General features: G+C 48.8%; 2 protein-coding genes across 2 annotated transcripts in view; both read left to right on the top strand.

The window, feature by feature from the left end:
* LOC116936887 (E3 ubiquitin-protein ligase BRE1B-like) overlaps window positions 1-21514 on the top strand; it is a 114444-nt gene that overhangs the window by 29225 nt on the left and 63705 nt on the right. The window contains 3 exon segments of the mRNA XM_076057761.1: window positions 470-544; window positions 6376-6495; window positions 9218-9397. Of these exon segments, the coding sequence (XP_075913876.1) occupies window positions 470-544; window positions 6376-6495; window positions 9218-9397 (375 nt within the window).
* On the top strand, window positions 9609-11084 carry LOC142907869 (uncharacterized). Its single transcript, XM_076057759.1, has 2 exons — window positions 9609-10787; window positions 10872-11084. The coding sequence occupies exons 1-2, from the start codon at window positions 9609-9611 to the stop codon at window positions 11082-11084; spliced, it is 1392 nt and encodes a 463-aa protein (XP_075913874.1).

The following is a 21514-nucleotide window of genomic DNA, read 5'->3' as shown; positions in this document are numbered from 1 at the left end:
TACTCTTACACGCTTACTTTACCCTACCGGGTGATGCTTCCACGCTTCCTGTACCTTACCGGGTGATGCTTCCACGCTTCCTGTACCCTACCGGGTGATGCTTCCACGCTTCCTCTACCCTACCGGGTGATGCTTCCACGCTTCCTCTACCCTACCGGGTGATGCTTCCACGCTTCCTCTACCCTACTGTGTGATGCTTCCACGCTTCCTCTACCCTACTGGGTGATGCTTTCACGCTTCCTCTACCCGACCCTTTACCTGACCCCTTGGCATGGCTGACAACTTTCCCCTTTTACCCGGTAAAAAGGGGAAATTACTTTACCTTGCTGAGGCCTAAACCTTTGTGTGTGTCTGTGTGTGTGTCTGCGTGTGTGTCTGCGTGCGTGTGTGTGTCTGTGTGTGTGTCTGTGTGTGTCTGTGTGTGTGTCTGTGTGTGTGTGTGTCTGTGTGTGTGTGTGTGTCTGTGCAGGTGAACTCTGGCTACAGCCTATCGGGGCATTATGGAAACGTGCACGGTGGACAGATCACTCTGAACGTGCAGAGGGTGAGCTCACACGCACACACACACACACGTACACACTCACGTACACACGCACACACACGTACACACACACAAACAAAGACAAAGATCCCCCGTGTAGCCTTAACAGACTGTAGGGGCAAGTGCTGTTAGCGAGCAGCACCTATGAAGGCCGGAACGGTACACGAGGTGGTGGGTGGCCAACACCACGCCCGGCCGCCTTTGTCTCCCTAGTGGCGATGTTCACTACACACCGCTACACCAACACCACAGGTGGTGCATCAGCCAGTCGTCTCAGTCAGTCGACCCGTGGCACGTGACCTCCTGGTGCACCTAGCCTGGCACAGTAGGGGACACAGGTGGTGCATCAGCCAGTCGTCTCAGTCATCTCAGTCAGTCGACCCGTGGCACCTGCTGGGTCTGCCCCGTGACCTCCTGGTGCACCTAGCCTGGCACAGTAGGGGGCACAGGTGGTGCATCAGCCAGTCGTCTCAGTCAGTTGACCCGTGGCACGTGACCTCCTGGTGCACCTAGCCTGGCACAGAAGGGGGCACAGGTGGTGCATCATCTCAGTCAGTCTCAGTCAGTCGACCCGTGGCACCTGCTGGGTCTGCCCCGTGACCTCCTGGTGCACCTAGCCTGGCACAGTAGGGGGCACAGGTGGTGCATCACCCAGTCATCTCAGTCATCTCAGTCAGTCGACCCGTGGCACCTGCTGGGTCTGCCCAGTGACCTCCTGCCAGCGGGCGTTCGACACTTCACGTGGCCTCAGGGTGCACATAGCCTGGCACAAGCGTCGTGGTGACGTCACCGCCACTTAGTGGCGAATGGCGGTTGTTGTGTACGCGTGTGTGTACGTGTGTGTGTACACGTGTGTGTGTGTGTGTACATGTGTGTGTGTGTGTATACGTGTGTGTGTGTGTGTCTGTGTGTGTATGTGTGTGTGTACGTGTGTGTGTACGTGTGTGTGTGTGTGTGTATACGTGTGTGTGTGTGTGTCTGTGTGTGTATGTGTGTGTGTACGTGTGTGTGTACGTGTGTGTGTATACGTGTGTGTGTATGTGTGTGTGTATGTGTGTGTGTGTACACGTGTGTGTGTGTGTACGTGTGTGTACACGTGTGTGTGTACGTGTGTGTATACGTGTGTACGTACACGTGCGTGTGTATACGTGTGTGTATACGCGTGTGTGTATGTGTGTGTGTACGTGTGTGTGTGTGTACGTGTGTGTGTAGTTTGAGATGATGAATGCCCAGCTAGAGGAGAACAAGGAGCTTGCTAACGTATACGTGTGTGTGTGTACGTGTGTACACGTGTGTGTGTACGTGTGTGTATGTGTGTGTGTATGTGTGTGTGTGTACACGTGTGTATGTGTGTGTGTACGTGTGTGTGTGTAGTTTGAGATGATGAATGCCCAGCTAGAGGAGAACAAGGAGCTTGCTAACGTATACGTGTGTGTGTGTACACGTGTGTGTGTGTACACGTGTATGTGTGTGTGTGTACGTGTGTGTGTGTGTGTGTACGTGTGTGTGTAGTTTGAGATGATGAATGCCCAGCTAGAGGAGAACAAGGAGCTGGCTAACGTATACGTGTGTGTGTGTACGTGTGTGTATGTGTGTGTGTGTACGTGTGTGTATGTGTATGTGTAGTTTGAGATGATGAATGCCCAGCTAGAGGAGAACAAGGAGCTGGCTAACGTATACGTGTGTGTGTGTGTACGTGTGTGTGTGTACACGTGTGTGTGTGTGTACACGTGTGTGTGTAGTTTGAGATGATGAATGCCCAGCTAGAGGAGAACAAGGAGCTGGCTAACGTATACGTGTGTGTGTGTGTACGTGTGTGTGTGTACACGTGTGTGTGTGTGTACACGTGTGTGTGTAGTTTGAGATGATGAATGCCCAGCTAGAGGAGAACAAGGAGCTGGCTAACGTATACGTGTGTGTGTGTACGTGTGTGTGTGTACACGTGTGTGTATGTGTGTGTATATGTGTGTGTGTATACGTGTGTGTATGTATGTGTGTGTGTAGTTTGAGATGATGAATGCCCAGCTAGAGGAGAACAAGGAGCTTGCTAACGTATACGTGTGTACGTGTGTGTGTGTACGTGTGTGTGTACACGTGTGTGTGTGTGTGTAGTTTGAGATGATGAATGCCCAGCTAGAGGAGAACAAGGAGCTTGCTAACGTATACGTGTGTGTGTGTACGTGTGTGTGTGTATGTGTGTGTATGTATGTGTGTGTGTAGTTTGAGATGATGAATGCCCAGCTAGAGGAGAACAAGGAGCTTGCTAACGTATACGTGTGTGTGTGTACGTGTGTGTACGTGTGTGTGTGTACGTGTGTGTGTGTAGTTTGAGATGATGAATGCCCTGCTAGAGGAGAACAAGGAGCTTGCTAACGTATACGTGTGTGTGTGTACACGTGTGTGTGTGTAGTTTGAGATGATGAATGCCCAGCTAGAGGAGAACAAGGAGCTGGCTAACGTATACGTGTGTGTGTGTATGTATGTGTGTGTGTATGTGTGTGTGTGTGTACACGTGTGTGTGTGTGTAGTTTGAGATGATGAATGCCCAGCTAGAGGAGAACAAGGAGCTTGCTAACGTATACGTGTGTGTGTACACGTGTGTGTGTGTAGTTTGAGATGATGAATGCCCAGCTAGAGTAGAACAAGGAGCTTGCTAACGTATACGTGTGTGTGTGTACACGTGTGTGTATGTGTGTATGTGTGTGTGTGTGTAGTTTGAGATGATGAATGCCCAGCTAGAGGAGAACAAGGAGCTGGCTAACGTATACGTGTGTGTGTGTACGTGTGTGTGTGTACACGTATGTGTGTGTGTGTGTACGTGTGTGTGTATGTATGTGTGTGTATGTGTGTGTGTACGTGTGTGTACACGTGTGTGTGTGTGTAGTTTGAGATGATGAATGCCCAGCTAGAGGAGAACAAGGAGCTTGCTAACGTATACGTGTGTGTGTACACGTGTGTGTGTGTAGTTTGAGATGATGAATGCCCAGCTAGAGGAGAACAAGGAGCTTGCTAACGTATACGTGTGTGTGTGTACACGTGTGTGTATGTGTGTATGTGTGTGTGTGTGTAGTTTGAGATGATGAATGCCCAGCTAGAGGAGAACAAGGAGCTTGCTAACGTATACGTGTGTGTGTGTGTATGTGTGTGTGTGTACGTGTGTGTGTGTATGTGTGTGTATGTGTGTGTGTACACGTGTGTGTGTGTAGTTTGAGATGATGAATGCCCAGCTAGAGGAGAACAAGGAGCTTGCTAACGTATACGTGTGTGTGTGTACGTGTGTGTGTGTGTGTACACGTGTGTGTGTATGTGTGTGTGTGTACATGTGTGTGTGTATGTGTGTGTAGTTTGAGATGATGAATGCCCAGCTAGAGGAGAACAAGGAGCTTGCTAACGTATACGTGTGTGTGTGTACGTGTGTGTGTGTGTACACGTGTGTGTATGTGTGTGTGTGTATGTGTGTGTAGTTTGAGATGATGAATGCCCAGCTAGAGGAGAACAAGGAGCTTGCTAACGTATACGTGTGTGTGTGTACGTGTGTGTGTGTACACGTGTGTATGTATGTGTGTGTAGTTTGAGATGATGAATGCCCAGCTAGAGGAGAACAAGGAGCTTGCTAACGTATACGTGTGTGTGTGTGTACGTGTGTGTGTGTGTACACGTGTGTGTGTGTGTGTGTACACGTGTGTGTGTGTAGTTTGAGATGATGAATGCCCAGCTAGAGGAGAACAAGGACCTTGCTAACGTATACGTGTGTGTGTGTACGTGTGTGTGTAGTTTGAGATGATGAATGCCCAGCTAGAGGAGAACAAGGAGCTTGCTAACGTATACGTGTGTGTGTACGTGTGTGTGTGTATGTGTGTGTGTGTACGTGTGTGTGTGTAGTTTGAGATGATGAATGCCCAGCTAGAGGAGAACAAGGAGCTTGCTAACGTATACGTGTGTGTGTACGTGTGTGTGTGTACGTGTGTGTGTGTGTATGTGTGTGTGTACACGTGTGTGTGTATGTGTGTGTGTGTACGTGTGTGTGTGTAGTTTGAGATGATGAATGCCCAGCTAGAGGAGAACAAGGAGCTTGCTAACGTATACGTGTGTGTGTGTATGTGTGTGTGTACGTGTGTGTGTGTATGTGTGTGTATGTGTGTGTGTAGTTTGAGATGATGAATGCCCAGCTAGAGGAGAACAAGGAGCTGGCTAACGTATACGTGTGTGTGTGTGTACGTGTGTGTGTGTACACGTGTGTGTGTGTGTACACGTGTGTGTGTAGTTTGAGATGATGAATGCCCAGCTAGAGGAGAACAAGGAGCTTGCTAACGTATACGTGTGTGTGTGTACGTGTGTGTGTGTGTGTACACGTGTGTGTGTGTGTACACGTGTGTGTGTGTAGTTTGAGATGATGAATGCCCAGCTAGAGGAGAACAAGGAGCTTGCTAACGTATACGTGTGTGTGTGTACGTGTGTGTGTGTATGTATGTGTGTAGTTTGAGATGATGAATGCCCAGCTAGAGGAGAACAAGGAGCTTGCTAACGTATACGTGTGTGTGTGTACGTGTGTGTGTGTACACGTGTGTGTATGTGTGTGTGTGTGTACGTGTGTGTGTACGTGTGTGTGTATACACGTGTGTGTGTGTACGTGTATGTGTGTGTGTGTGTAGTTTGAGATGATGAATGCCCAGCTAGAGGAGAACAAGGAGCTTGCTAACGTATACGTGTGTGTGTGTGTGTACGTGTGTGTGTGTGTGTACGTGTGTGTGTGTACACGTGTGTGTGTAGTTTGAGATGATGAATGCCCAGCTAGAGGAGAACAAGGAGCTGGCTAACGTATACGTGTGTGTATGTATCTGTGTACGTGTGTGTGTGTGTGTGTACGTGTGTGTGTGTACGTGTGTGTATGTGTGTGTGTACACGTGTGTGTGTGTAGTTTGAGATGATGAATGCCCAGCTAGAGGAGAACAAGGAGCTTGCTAACGTATACGTGTGTGTGTGTACGTGTGTGTGTGTACTTGTGTGTATGTGTGTGTGTACACGTGTGTGTGTGTAGTTTGAGATGATGAATGCCCAGCTAGAGGAGAACAAGGAGCTTGCTAACGTATACGTGTGTGTGTGTACGTGTGTGTGTACGTGTGTGTGTGTATGTGTGTGTATGTGTGTGTGTGTATGTGTGTGTGTATGTGTGTGTGTACGTGTATGTGTGTGTACGTGTGTGTGTGTAGTTTGAGATGATGAATGCCCAGCTAGAGGAGAACAAGGAGCTTGCTAACGTATACGTGTGTGTGTGTGTGTACGTGTGTGTGTATGTGTACACGTGTGTGTGTGTGTAGTTTGAGATGATGAATGCCCAGCTAGAGGAGAACAAGGAGCTTGCTAACGTATACGTGTATGTGTGTATACGTGTGTGTGTACGTGTGTGTGTGTACGTGTGTGTATGTGTATGTGTAGTTTGAGATGATGAATGCCCAGCTAGAGGAGAACAAGGAGCTTGCTAACGTATACGTGTGTGTGTGTGTATGTATGTGTGTAGTTTGAGATGATGAATGCCCAGCTAGAGGAGAACAAGGAGCTTGCTAACGTATACGTATGTGTGTGTACGTGTGTGTATGTGTGTACGTGTGTGTATGTGTGTGTATGTATGTGTGTGTAGTTTGAGATGATGAATGCCCAGCTAGAGGAGAACAAGGAGCTGGCTAACGTATACGTGTGTGTGTGTATGTGTGTGTGTAGTTTGAGATGATGAATGCCCAGCTAGAGGAGAACAAGGAGCTGGCTAACGTATACGTGTGTGTGTATACGCGTGTGTGTGTACACGTGTGTGTGTGTGTGTGTATGTGTGTGTGTAGTTTGAGATGATGAATGCCCAGCTAGAGGAGAACAAGGAGCTGGCTAACGGGCGTCTCGCTGAGCTGGAGAAGCTGCAGCAGGAGCTGCACGACGCCGTGGGGCTCAACGAGAAGCTCAAGGTGCAGATCGCTCACTCACTCACACTCACTGTTACACACTGTTACACACTCACTCACTTACACACTCACTGTTACACACTCACTCACTTACACTGTTACACTGTTACACACTCACTCACACACTCACTTACACACTCACTGTTACACTCACTGTTACACACTCACTGTTACACTCACTGTTACACTCACTCACTTACACACTCACTTACTGTTACACTCACTGTTACACACTCACTTACACACTCACTGTTACACTCACTGTTACACTCACTGTTACACTCACTCACTTACACACTGACTTACTGTTACACTCACTGTTACACTCACTCATACACTCACTGTTACACACTCACTGTTACACACTCACTCACTTACACACTCACTTACACACTCACTGTTACGCTCACTGTTACACTCACTGTTACACTCACTTACACACTCACTCACTTACACATACACTCACTCATACACTCACTCACTCATACACTCACTCACACACTCATTCACTCACTCATACACTCACTCACTCATACACTTACTGTTACACTCACTCATACTCACTCATACACTCACTCACTCATACACTCACTCACTCATACACTCACTCATACACTCACTCATACACTCACTCATACACTCACTCACACACTCACTCATAGACTCACTCATACACTCACTCCCTCACTCATACACTCACTCATACACTCACTCATACACTCACTGTTACACTCACTCATACACTCACTCATACACTCACTCACACACTCACTCATACACTCACTCATACACTCACTCATACACTCACTCACTCATACACTCACTCATACACTCACTCATACACTCACTCATACACTCACTCACTCATACACTCACTCACACACTCATTCACTCACTCATACACTCACTCACTCATACACTTACTGTTACACTCACTCATACTCACTCATACACTCACTCATACACTCACTCACTCATACACTCACTCACTCATACACTCACTCATACACTCACTACCCCTATCACTACCCCTATCACTACCCCCTATCACTACCCCTATCACTACCCCCTATCACTACCCCCTATCACTACCCCTGTCACTACCCCTATCACTACCCCTATCACAACCCCCTATCACTACCCCCTATCACTACTCCCTATCACTACCCCTATCACTACCCCTATCACTACCCCCTGTCACTACCCCCTATCACTACCCCTTCACTACCCCCTGTCACTACCCCCTACCACTACCCCATCACTACCCCCTATCACTACCCCTATCACTACCCCTATCACTACCCCTATCACTACCCCCTGTCACTACCCCCTATCACTACCCCCTATCACTACCCCTGTCACTACCCCCTATCACTATCACTACCCCTATCACTACCCCTGTCACTACCCCTATCACTACCCCCTATCACTACCCCCTATCACTACCCCCTGTCACTACCTCTATCACTACCCCTATCACTACCCCTATCACTACCCCTATCACTACCCCTATCACTACCCCTATCACTACCCCTATCACTACCCCCTATCACTACCCCTATCACTACCCCTATCACTACCCCTATCCCTACCCCCTGTCACTACCCCCTATCACTACCCCCTGTCACTACCCCCTATCACTACCCCTATCACTACCCCCTGTCACTACCCCCTATCACTACCCCCTGTCACTACCCCCTATCAGTCCCCCTACCACTACCCCTATCACTACCCCTATCACTACCCCTACCACTACCCCCTATCACTACCCCTGTCACTACCCCCTATCACTACCCACTATCACTACCCCTATCACTACCCCTATCACTACCCCTATCACTACCCCTACCACTACCCCTATCACTACCCCCTATCACTACCCCTATCACTACCCCTATCACTACCCCCTATCACTACCCCCTATCACTACCCCTGTCACTACCCCTATCACTACCCCTATCACTACCCCCTATCACTACCCCCTATCACTACCCCTATCACTACCCCCTATCACTACCCCTGTCACTACCCCCTATCACTACCCCTATCACTACCCCCTATCACTACCCCTATCACTACCCCTACCACTACCCCCTATCACTACCCCTATCACTACCCCTATCACTACCCCTATCACTACCCCCTATCACTACCCCTATCACTACCCCTACCACTACCCCCTATCACTACCCCTATCACTACCCCTATCACTACCCCTATCACTACCCCCCATCACTACCCCCTGTCACTACCCCATCACTACCCCTACCACTACCCCCTATCACTACCCCTATCACTACCCCTATCACTACCCCCTATCACTACCCCCTATCACTACCCCCTGTTACTACCCCCTATCACTACCCCTATCACTACCCCCTGTCACGACCCCTATCACTACCCCTATCACTACCCCTATTACTACCCCTGTCACTACCCCCTATCACTACCCCCTACCACTATCACTACCCCCTATCACTACCACTATCACTACCCCCTACCACTATCACTACCCCCTATCACTACCACTATCACTACCCCTATCACTATCACTACCCCTATCACTACCACTATCACTACCCCTATCACTACCCCCTATCACTACCCCTGTCACTACCACTATCACTACCCCCTATCACTACCCACTACCCCTATCACTACCCCCTACCACTACCACTACCCCCTATCACTATCCCCCTGTCACTACTCCCTACCACGACCCCAGGTGGACCTGAAGAGTATCCCTGAGGACGTGGTGAAGGAGACCCCTGGCTACAAGTGCCTCCAGTCACAGTTCTCAGTGCTGTACGGGGAGAGTGTCCAGCTGAAGGGGCAGCTGGACGAGACACGGGGAATGTTGCTCGCCACAAAGAACACTCACCTGCGTCAGATCGAGCAGATGGAGGTGTGTGTGTACTGTGTGTGTGTACTGTGTGTGTACTGTGTGTGTGTACTGTGTGTGTGTACTGTGTGTGTACTGTGTGTACTGTGTGTGTACTGTGTGTGGACGAGACACGGGGAATGTTGCTCGCCACGAAGAACACTCACCTGCGTCAGATCGAGCAGATGGAGGTGGGTGTACTGTGTGTGTACTGTGTGTGGATGAGACACGGGGAATGTTGCTCGCCACAAAGAACACTCACCTGCGTCAGATCGAGCAGATGGAGGTGTGTGTGTACTGTGTGTGTACTGTGTGTGTACTGTGTGTGTACTGTGTGTGGACGAGACACGGGGAATGTTGCTCGCCACAAAGAACACTCACCTGCGTCAGATCGAGCAGATGGAGGTGGGTGTGTACTGTGTGTACTGTGTGTGTACTGTGTGTGTACTGTGTGTGGACGAGACACGGGGAATGTTGCTCGCCACGAAGAACACTCACCTGCGTCAGATCGAGCAGATGGAGGTGTGTGTGTACTGTGTGTACTGTGTGTGTACTGTGTGTGTACTGTGTGTGGACGAGACACGGGGAATGTTGCTCGCCACAAAGAACACTCACCTGCGTCAGATCGAGCAGATGGAGGTGGGTGTGTACTGTGTGTACTGTGTGTGTACTGTGTGTGTACTGTGTGTGGACGAGACACGGGGAATGTTGCTCGCCACGAAGAACACTCACCTGCGTCAGATCGAGCAGATGGAGGTGGGTGTACTGTGTGTGTGTACTGTGTGTATACTGTGTGTGTACTGTGTGTGTGTACTGTGTGTGTACTGTGTGTGGACGAGACACGGGGAATGTTGCTCGCCACGAAGAACACTCACCTGCGTCAGATCGAGCAGATGGAGGTGGGTGTACTGTGTGTGTACTGTGTGTGTACTGTGTGTGTACTGTGTGTGTGTGTACTGTGTGTGTACTGTGTGTGTACTGTGTGTACTGTGTGTGTACTGTGTGTGTACTGTGTGTACTGTGTGTGTGTGTACTGTGTGTGTGTACTGTGTGTGTGTGTACTGTGTGTGGACGAGACACGGGGAATGTTGCTCGCCACAAAGAACACTCACCTGCGTCAGATCGAGCAGATGGAGGTGTGTGTGTACTGTGTGTACTGTGTGTGTACTGTGTGTGTACTGTGTGTGGACGAGACACGGGGAATGTTGCTCGCCACGAAGAACACTCACCTGCGTCAGATCGAGCAGATGGAGGTGGGTGTGTACTGTGTGTACTGTGTGTGTACTGTGTGTGTACTGTGTGTGGACGAGACACGGGGAATGTTGCTCGCCACAAAGAACACTCACCTGCGTCAGATCGAGCAGATGGAGGTGGGTGTACTGTGTGTGTACTGTGTGTACTGTGTGTGTGTACTGTGTGTGTACTGTGTGTGGATGAGACACGGGGAATGTTGCTCGCCACAAAGAACACTCACCTGCGTCAGATCGAGCAGATGGAGGTGGGTGTACTGTGTGTGTACTGTGTACTGTGTGTACTGTGTGTGTGTACTGTGTGTGTGTGTACTGTGTGTGGACGAGACACGGGGAATGTTGCTCGCCACGAAGAACACTCACTTGCGTCAGATCGAGCAGATGGAGGTGGGTGTACTGTGTGTGTACTGTGTACTGTGTGTACTGTGTGTGTGTACTGTGTGTGTACTGTGTGTGGATGAGACACGGGGAATGTTGCTTGCCACGAAGAACACTCACCTGCGTCAGATCGAGCAGATGGAGGTGGGTGTACTGTGTGTGTACTGTGTGTACTGTGTGTGTGTACTGTGTGTGTACTGTGTGTGGACGAGACACGGGGAATGTTGCTCGCCACGAAGAACACTCACTTGCGTCAGATCGAGCAGATGGAGGTGTGTGTGTACTGTGTGTACTGTGTGTGTACTGTGTGTGTACTGTGTGTGGACGAGACACGGGGAATGTTGCTCGCCACGAAGAACACTCACCTGCGTCAGATCGAGCAGATGGAGGTGTGTGTGTGTACTGTGTGTGTACTGTGTGTGTACTGTGTGTGTACTGTGTGTGTACTGTGTACTGTGTGTGTACTGTGTGTGGACGAGACACGGGGAATGTTGCTCGCCACAAAGAACACTCACCTGCGTCAGATCGAGCAGATGGAGGTGGGTGTACTGTGTGTGTACTGTGTACTGTGTGTACTGTGTGTGTGTACTGTGTGTGTACTGTGTGTGGACGAGACACGGGGAATGTTGCTCGCCACGAAGAACACTCACCTGCGTCAGATCGAGCAGATGGAGGTGGGTGTACTGTGTGTGTACTGTGTGTGTACTGTGTGTGGACGAGACACGGGGAATGTTGCTCGCCACGAAGAACACTCACCTGCGTCAGATCGAGCAGATGGAGGTGGGTGTACTGTGTGTGTACTGTGTACTGTGTGTACTGTGTGTGTGTACTGTGTGTGTACTGTGTGTGGACGAGACACGGGGAATGTTGCTCGCCACGAAGAACACTCACCTGCGTCAGATCGAGCAGATGGAGGTGGGTGTACTGTGTGTGTACTGTGTACTGTGTGTACTGTGTGTGTGTACTGTGTGTGTACTGTGTGTGGATGAGACACGGGGAATGTTGCTCGCCACAAAGAACACTCACCTGCGTCAGATCGAGCAGATGGAGGTGGGTGTACTGTGTGTGTACTGTGTACTGTGTGTACTGTGTGTGTGTACTGTGTGTGTACTGTGTGTGGATGAGACACGGGGAATGTTGCTCGCCACAAAGAACACTCACCTGCGTCAGATCGAGCAGATGGAGGTGGGTGTACTGTGTGTGTACTGTGTACTGTGTGTACTGTGTGTGTATACTGTGTGTGTACTGTGTGTGTACTGTGTGTGTGTGTACTGTGTGTGTGTACTGTGTGTGTACTGTGTGTGTGTACTGTGTGTGTGTACTGTGTGTGTACTGTGTGTGTGTGTACTGTGTGTACTGTGTGTGTACTGTGTGTGGATGAGACACGGGGAATGTTGCTCGCCACAAAGAACACTCACCTGCGTCAGATCGAGAAGATGGAGGTGTGTTTGTACTGTGTGTGTACTGTGTGTGTACTGTGTGTGTACTGTGTACTGTGTGTGTGTACTGTGTGTGTGTGTACTGTGTGTGTACTGTGTGTGTACTGTGTACTGTGTGTGTGTACTGTGTGTGTGTACTGTGTGTGTACTGTGTACTGTGTGTGTGTACTGTGTGTGTGTACTGTGTGTGTACTGTGTGTGTACTGTGTGTGGACGAGACACGGAGAATGTTGCTCGCCACAAAGAACACTCACCTGCGTCAGATCGAGCAGATGGAGGTGGGTGTACTGTGTGTGTACTGTGTGTGTACTGTGTGTACTGTGTGTGTACTGTGTGTGTGTACTGTGTGTGTGTACTGTGTGTGTACTGTGTGTACTGTGTGTGTACTGTGTGTGGATGAGACACGGGGAATGTTGCTCGCCACAAAGAACACTCACCTGCGTCAGATCGAGCAGATGGAGGTGTGTGTGTACTGTGTGTACTGTGTGTGTATTGTGTGTGTACTGTGTGTACTGTGTGTGTACTGTGTGTGTGTGTACTGTGTGTGGACGAGACACGGGGAATGTTGCTCGCCACAAAGAACACTCACCTGCGTCAGATCGAGCAGATGGAGGGGTGTGTACTGTGTACTGTGTGTGTACTGTGTGTGTACTGTGTGTGTGTACTGTGTGTGTACTGTGTGTGTACTGTGTGTGTGTGTACTGTGTGTGTACTGTGTGTGTACTGTGTGTGTGTGTACTGTGTGTGTACTGTGTGTGTACTGTGTGTGTATTGTGTGTGTACTGTGTGTGTACTGTGTGTGTACTGTGTGTACTGTGTGTGTGTACTGTGTGTGTACTGTGTGTGTACTGTGTGTGTGTGTGTACTGTGTGTGTACTGTGTGTACTGTGTGTGGACGAGACACGGGGAATGTTGCTCGCCACGAAGAACACTCACCTGCGTCAGATCGAGCAGATGGAGGTGTGTGTGTACGGTGTGTGTACTGTGTGTGTGTACTGTGTGTGTGTGTACTGTGTGTGTACTGTGTGTGTACTGTGTATGTGTACTGTGTGTGTACTGTGTGTGTACTGTGTGTGTGTGTACTGTGTGTGTACTGTGTGTGTGTACTGTGTGGGTACTGTGTGTGTACTGTGTGTGTACTGTGTGTGTGTGTACTGTGTGTACTGTGTGTGTACTGTGTGTGTACTGTGTGTGTGTACTGTGTGTGTACTGTGTGTGTACTGTGTGTGTGTACTGTGTGTGTACTGTGTGTGTACTGTGTGTGTGTACTGTGTGTGTGTGGGTACTGTGTGTGTACTGTGTGTGTACTGTGTGTGGACGAGACACGGGGAATGTTGCTCGCCACGAAGAACACTCACCTGCGTCAGATCGAGCAGATGGAGGTGTGTGTGTACTGTGTACTGTGTGTGTACTGTGTGTGTACTGTGTGTGTACTGTGTGTGTGTGTACTGTGTGTACTGTGTGTGTACTGTGTGTGTGTGTACTGTGTGTGTGTACTGTGTGTGTACTGTGTGTGTGTGTACTGTGTGTGTGTACTGTGTGTGTACTGTGTGTGTGTACTGTGTGTGTACTGTGTGTACTGTGTACTGTGTGTGTACTGTGTGTACTGTGTGTGTACTGTGTGTGTACTGTGTGTGTGTGTACTGTGTGTGTACTGTGTGTGTGTGTACTGTGTGTACTGTGTGTGTACTGTGTGTGTACTGTGTGTGTGTGTACTGTGTGTGTGTACTGTGTGTGTACTGTGTGTGTGTACTGTGTGTGTGTACTGTGTGTGTACTGTGTGTGTGTGTACTGTGTGTACTGTGTGTGTACTGTGTGTACTGTGTGTGTGTACTGTGTGTGTACTGTGTGTGGATGAGACACGGGGAATGTTGCTCGCCACAAAGAACACTCACCTGCGTCAGATCGAGCAGATGGAGGTGTGTGTACTGTGTGTGTACTGTGTGTGTACTGTGTGTGTGTGTACTGTGTGTGTGTGTACTGTGTGTGTAATGTGTGTGTACTGTGTACTGTGTGTGTGTACTGTGTGTGTGTACTGTGTGTGTACTGTGTACTGTGTGTGTGTACTGTGTGTGTGTACTGTGTGTGTACTGTGTGTGTACTGTGTGTGTACTGTGTGTGGACGAGACACGGAGAATGTTGCTCGCCACAAAGAACACTCACCTGCGTCAGATCGAGCAGATGGAGGTGGGTGTACTGTGTGTGTACTGTGTGTGTACTGTGTGTACTGTGTGTGTGTACTGTGTGTGTGTACTGTGTGTGTACTGTGTGTGTACTGTGTGTACTGTGTGTGTACTGTGTGTGGACGAGACACGGGGAATGTTGCTCGCCACAAAGAACACTCACCTGCGTCAGATCGAGCAGATGGAGGTGTGTGTGTACTGTGTGTACTGTGTGTGTATTGTGTGTGTACTGTGTGTACTGTGTGTGTACTGTGTGTGTGTGTACTGTGTGTGGACGAGACACGGGGAATGTTGCTCGCCACAAAGAACACTCACCTGCGTCAGATCGAGCAGATGGAGGGGTGTGTACTGTGTACTGTGTGTGTACTGTGTGTGTACTGTGTGTGTGTACTGTGTGTGTACTGTGTGTGTACTGTGTGTGTACTGTGTGTGTGTGTACTGTGTGTGTACTGTGTGTGTACTGTGTGTGTGTGTACTGTGTGTGTATTGTGTGTGTACTGTGTGTGTACTGTGTGTGTATTGTGTGTGTGCTGTGTGTACTGTGTGTGTACTGTGTGTGTACTGTGTGTGTGTACTGTGTGTGTACTGTGTGTGTACTGTGTGTGTGTGTGTACTGTGTGTGTACTGTGTGTACTGTGTGTACTGTGTGTGGACGAGACACGGGGAATGTTGCTCGCCACGAAGAACACTCACCTGCGTCAGATCGAGCAGATGGAGGTGTGTGTGTACGGTGTGTGTACTGTGTGTGTGTACTGTGTGTGTGTGTACTGTGTGTGTGTGTACTGTGTGTGTACTGTGTGTGTACTGTGTATGTGTACTGTGTGTGTACTGTGTGTGTACTGTGTGTGTGTGTACTGTGTGTGTACTGTGTGTGTGTACTGTGTGGGTACTGTGTGTGTACTGTGTGTGTACTGTGTGTGTGTGTACTGTGTGTACTGTGTGTGTACTGTGTGTGTGTACTGTGTGTGTACTGTGTGTGTGTACTGTGTGTGTACTGTGTGTGTACTGTGTGTGTACTGTGTGTGTGTACTGTGTGTGTGTGGGTACTGTGTGTGTACTGTGTGTGTACTGTGTGTGGACGAGACACGGGGAATGTTGCTCGCCACGAAGAACACTCACCTGCGTCAGATCGAGCAGATGGAGGTGTGTGTGTACTGTGTACTGTGTGTGTACTGTGTGTGTACTGTGTGTGTACTGTGTGTGTGTGTACTGTGTGTACTGTGTGTACTGTGTGTGTACTGTGTGTGTGTGTACTGTGTGTGTGTACTGTGTGTGTACTGTGTGTGTGTGTACTGTGTGTGTGTACTGTGTGTGTACTGTGTGTGTGTACTGTGTGTGTACTGTGTGTACTGTGTACTGTGTGTGTACTGTGTGTACTGTGTGTGTACTGTGTGTGTACTGTGTGTGTACTGTGTGTGTGTGTACTGTGTGTGTGTACTGTGTGTGTACTGTGTGTGTGTACTGTGTGTGTGTACTGTGTGTGTGTGTACTGTGTGTGTGTGTACTGTGTGTACTGTGTGTGTACTGTGTGTGTGTACTGTGTGTGTGTACTGTGTGTGTACTGTGTGTGTGTACTGTGTGTGTGTACTGTGTGTGTACTGTGTGTGTGTGTACTGTGTGTACTGTGTGTGTACTGTGTGTACTGTGTGTGTGTACTGTGTGTGTACTGTGTGTGGATGAGACACGGGGAATGTTGCTCGCCACAAAGAACACTCACCTGCGTCAGATCGAGCAGATGGAGGTGTGTGTGTACTGTGTGTGTACTGTGTGTGTACTGTGTGTGTGTACTGTGTGTGTGTACTGTGTGTGTGTACTGTGTGTGTACTGTGTGTGTGTACTGTGTGTGTACTGTGTGTGTACTGTGTTTGTACTGTGTACTGTGTGTGTACTGTGTGTGTACTGTGTGTGTGTGTACTGTGTGTACTGTGTGTGTACTGTGTGTGTGTACTGTGTGTGTACTGTGTGTGTACTGTGTGTGTGTGTACTGTGTGTGTGTACTGTGTGTGTACTGTGTGTGTGTGTACTGTGTGTGTGTACTGTGTGTGTGTGTACTGTGTGTGTACTGTGTGTGTACTGTGTGTGTGTACTGTGTGTGTACTGTGTGTGTACTGTGTGTGTGTGGGTACTGTGTGTGTACTGTGTGTGTACTGTGTGTGTACTGTGTGTGGACGAGACACGGGGAATGTTGCTCGCCACAAAGAACACTCACCTGCGTCAGATCGAGCAGATGGAGGTGTGTGTGTACTGTGTGTGTACTGTGTGTGTACTGTGTGTGTGTGTACTGTGTGTACTGTGTGTGTACTGTGTGTGTGTGTACTGTGTGTGTGTACTGTGTGTGTACTGTGTGTACTGTGTGTGTGTACTGTGTGTGTACTGTGTGTGTACTGTGTGTACTGTGTACTGTGTGTGTACTGTGTGTGTACTGTGTGTGTACTGTGTGTGTGTGTACTGTGTGTGTGTACTGTGTGTGTACTGTGTGTGTACTGTGTGTGTGTACTGTGTGTGTGTACTGTGTGTGTACTGTGTGTGTGTGTACTGTGTGTACTGTGTGTGTATTGTGTGTGTACTGTGTGTGGATGAGGCACGGGGAATGTTGCTCGCCACAAAGAACACTCACCTGCGTCAGATCGAGCAGATGGAGGTGTGTGTACTGTGTGTACTGTGTGTACTGTGTGTGGACGAGACACGGGGAATGTTGCTCGCCACGAAGAACACTCACCTGCGTCAGATCGAGCAGATGGAGGTGTGTGTGTACTGTGTGTGTACTGTGTGTGTGTGTACTGTGTGTGTACTGTGTGTGTGTACTGTGTGTGTACTGTGTGTGTGTGTACTGTGTGGGTACTGTGTGTGTACTGTGTGTGTACTGTGTGTGTGTGTACTGTGTGTACTGTGTGTGTACTGTGTGTGTACTGTGTGTGTGTACTGTGTGTGTACTCTGTGTGTAGTGTGTGTGTACTGTGTGTGTACTGTGTGTGTGTACTGTGTGTGTGTGGGTACTGTGTGTGTACTGTGTGTGTACTGTGTGTGGACGAGACACGGGGAATGTTGCTCGCCACGAAGAACACTCACCTGCGTCAGATCGAGCAGATGGAGGTGTGTGTGTACTGTGTACTGTGTGTGTACTGTGTGTGTACTGTGTGTGTACTGTGTGTGTACTGTGTGTACTGTGTGTGTACTGTGTGTGTGTGTACTGTGTGTGTGTACTGTGTGTGTACTGTGTGTACTGTGTGTGTGTGTACTGTGTGTGTGTACTGTGTGTGTACTGTGTGTGTGTACTGTGTGTGTACTGTGTGTACTGTGTACTGTGTGTGTACTGTGTGTACTGTGTGTGTACTGTGTGTGTACTGTGTGTGTGTGTACTGTGTGTGTGTACTGTGTGTGTACTGTGTGTGTGTACTGTGTGTGTGTACTGTGTGTGTGTGTACTGTGTGTACTGTGTGTGTACTGTGTGTGTACTGTGTGTGTGTGTACTGTGTGTGTGTACTGTGTGTGTACTGTGTGTGTGTACTGTGTGTGTGTACTGTGTGTGTGTGTACTGTGTGTACTGTGTGTGTACTGTGTGTACTGTGTGTGTGTACTGTGTGTGTACTGTGTGTGGATGAGACACGGGGAATGTTGCTCGCCACAAAGAACACTCACCTGCGTCAGATCGAGCAGATGGAGGTGTGTGTGTACTGTGTGTGTACTGTGTGTGTACTGTGTGTGTGTACTGTGTGTGTACTGTGTGTGTACTGTGTGTGTGTACTGTGTGTGTGTGTGTACTGTGTGTGTGTACTGTGTGTGTGTACTGTGTGTGTACTGTGTGTGTACTGTGTACTGTGTGTGTCTACTGTGTGTGTGTACTGTGTGTGTACTGTGTGTACTGTGTGTGTGTACTGTGTGTACTGTGTGTGTGTGTGTGTACTGTGTGTGTGTACTGTGTGTGTACTGTGTGTGTGTACTGTGTGTGTGTACTGTGTGTACTGTGTGTGTACTGTGTGTGTACTGTGTGTGTGTACTGTGTGTGTGTGTACTGTGTGTGTACTGTGTGTGTACTGTGTGTGTGTACTGTGTGTGTACTGTGTGTGTACTGTGTGTGTGTGTACTGTGTGTTTGTACTGTGTGTGTACTGTGTGTGTACTGTGTGTGTGTACTGTGTGTGTGCTGTGTGTGTACTGTGTACTGTGTGTGTGTACTGTGTGTGTACTGTGTGTGTGTACTGTGTGTGTACTGTGTGTGTGTACTGTGTGTGTACTGTGTGTGTACTGTGTGTGTGTGGGTACTGTGTGTGTACTGTGTGTGTACTGTGTGTGGACGAGACACGGGGAATGTTGCTCGCCACAAAGAACACTCACCTGCGTCAGATCGAGCAGATGGAGGTGTGTGTGTACTGTGTGTGTACTGTGTGTGTACTGTGTGTGTACTGTGTGTGTGTGTACTGTGTGTACTGTGTGTGTACTGTGTGTGTGTGTACTGTGTGTGTACTGTGTGTACTGTGTGTGTGTGTACTGTGTGTGTGTACTGTGTGTGTACTGTGTGTGTACTGTGTGTGTACTGTGTGTGTGTGTACTGTGTGTGTGTACTGTGTGTGTACTGTGTGTGTACTGTGTGTGTGTACTGTGTGTGTGTACTGTGTGTGTACTGTGTGTGTGTGTACTGTGTGTACTGTGTGTGTATTGTGTGTGTACTGTGTGTGGATGAGACACGGGGAATGTTGCTCGCCACAAAGAACACTCACCTGCGTCAGATCGAGCAGATGGAGGTGTGTGTACTGTGTGTACTGTGTGTGTACTGTGTGTGTGTTCTGTGTGTGTGTACTGTGTGTGTGTACTGTGTGTGTACTGTGTGTGTGTACTGTGTGTGTACTGTGTGTGTGTACTGTGTGTGTGTACTGTGTGTGTACTGTGTACTGTGTGTGTGTACTGTGTGTGTACTGTGTGTGTGTACTGTGTGTGTGTACTGTGTGTGTACTGTGTGTGTGTACTGTGTGTGTACTGTGTGTGTGTACTGTGTGTGTGTACTGTGTGTGTACTGTGTGTGTGTACTGTGTGTGTACTGTGTGTGTACTGTGTGTGTGTACTGTGTGTGTACTGTGTGTGTACTGTGTGTGTGTACTGTGTGTGTGTACTGTGTGCTGTGTGTACTGTGTGTGTGTACTGTGTGTGTGTACTGTGTGCTGTGTGTACTGTGTGTACTGTGTGTGTACTGTGTACTGTGTGTACTGTGTGTGTTGTGTGTGTGTACTGTGTGTGTACTGTGTGTGTGTGTGTACTGTGTGTACTGTGTGTGTGTACTGTGTGTGTACTGTGTGTGTACTGTGTGTACTGTGTGTGTACTGTGTGCGTGTACTGTGTGTGTGTACTGTGTGTGTGTACTGTGTGTGTGTACTGTGTGTGTGTGTGTACTGTGTGTGTGTACTGTGTGTGTGTACTGTGTGTGTACTGTGTGTGTGTACTGTGTGTGTACTGTGTGTGTGTACTGTGTGTGTACTGTGTGTGTACTGTGTGTGTACTGTGTGTGTGTACTGTGTGTGTACTGTGTGTGTGTACTGTGTGTGTACTGTGTGTGGACGAGACACGGGGAATGTTGCTCGCCTCGAAGAACACTCACCTGCGTCAGATCGAGCAGATGGAGGTGTGTGTGTACTGTGTGTGTACTGTGTGTGTACTGTGTGTGTGTACTGTGTGTGTACTGTGTACTGTGTGTGTACTGTGTGTGTACTGTGTACTGTGTGTGTACTGTGTGTGTACTGTGTGTACTGTGTGTGTACTGTGTGTGTACTGTGTGTGTGTACTGTGTGTGTATTGTGTGTGTACTGTGTGTGTACTGTGTATATGTGTGTACTGTGTGTGTACTGTGTGTGTACTGTGTGTATACTGTGTGTGTACTGTGTGTGTGTGTACTGTGTGTGTGTGTACTGTGTGTGTACTGTGTGTGTGTACTGTGTGTACTGTGTGTGTACTGTGTGTGTGTACTGTGTGTGTACACTATGTGTGTACACTGTGTGTGTGTACTGTGTGTGGCCTGTGTGTGTTCTGTGTGTGTACTGTGTGTGTGTACTGTGTGTGGCCTGTGTGTGTACTCTGTGTGTACTGTGTGTGTACTGTGTGTGTACTGTGTGTGCATATACTGTGTACTGTGTGTGTGTAGTGTGTGTGTGTGTACTGTGTGTGTGTGTGTGTACTGTGTGTGTGTGTACTGTGTGTGTACTGTGTGTGTGTACTGTGTGTGTACTGTGTGTGTTGTGTGTGTGTTGTGTGTGTGTACTGTGTGTGTACTGTGTGTGTACTGTGTGTGTTGTGTGTGTGTTGTGTGTGTGTACTGTGTGTGTACTGTGTGTGTGTGTACTGTGTGTGTACTGTGTGTGTACTGTGTGTGTGTACTGTGTGTGTGTACTGTGTGTGTGTACTGTGTGTGTACTGTGTGTATGTGTACTGTGTGTGTACTGTGTGTATGTGTACTGTGTGTGTACTGTGTGTGTACTGTGTGTGTATCTGTGTGTGTGTATCTGTGTGTGTGTGTGTATCTGTGTGTGTGTGTATCTGTGTGTGTGTGTATCTGTGTGTGTATCTGTGTGTGTGTGTATCTGTGTGTGTGTATCTGTGTGTGTGTGTGTCTGTGTGTGTGTGTATCTGTGTGTGTGTGTATCTGTGTGTGTGTCTGTGTGTGTATCTGTGTGTGTGTATCTGTGTATCTGTGTGTGTGTGTGTATCTGTGTGTGTGTATCTGTGTGTGTGTCTGTGTGTGTATCTGTGTGTGTGTATCTGTGTATCTGTGTGTGTGTATCTGTGTGTGTCTGTGTGTGTGTGTGTATCTGCGTGTGTGTATATATCCGTGTGTATCTGTGTGTGTATCTGCGTGTGTGTGTATCTGTGTGTGTGTCTGTGTGTGTGTGTATCTGTGTGTATCTGT

Source organism: Petromyzon marinus, chromosome 84 (assembly GCF_048934315.1).
Source record: "Petromyzon marinus isolate PM22_M1 ecotype Great Lakes invasive population chromosome 84, UKy_Petmar_22M1.pri1.0, whole genome shotgun sequence".
Taxonomy (NCBI): domain Eukaryota; kingdom Metazoa; phylum Chordata; class Hyperoartia; order Petromyzontiformes; family Petromyzontidae; genus Petromyzon; species Petromyzon marinus.
Note: the sequence above shows the minus strand (reverse complement) of the source record. Positions and strands in the feature narration are given on the sequence as shown.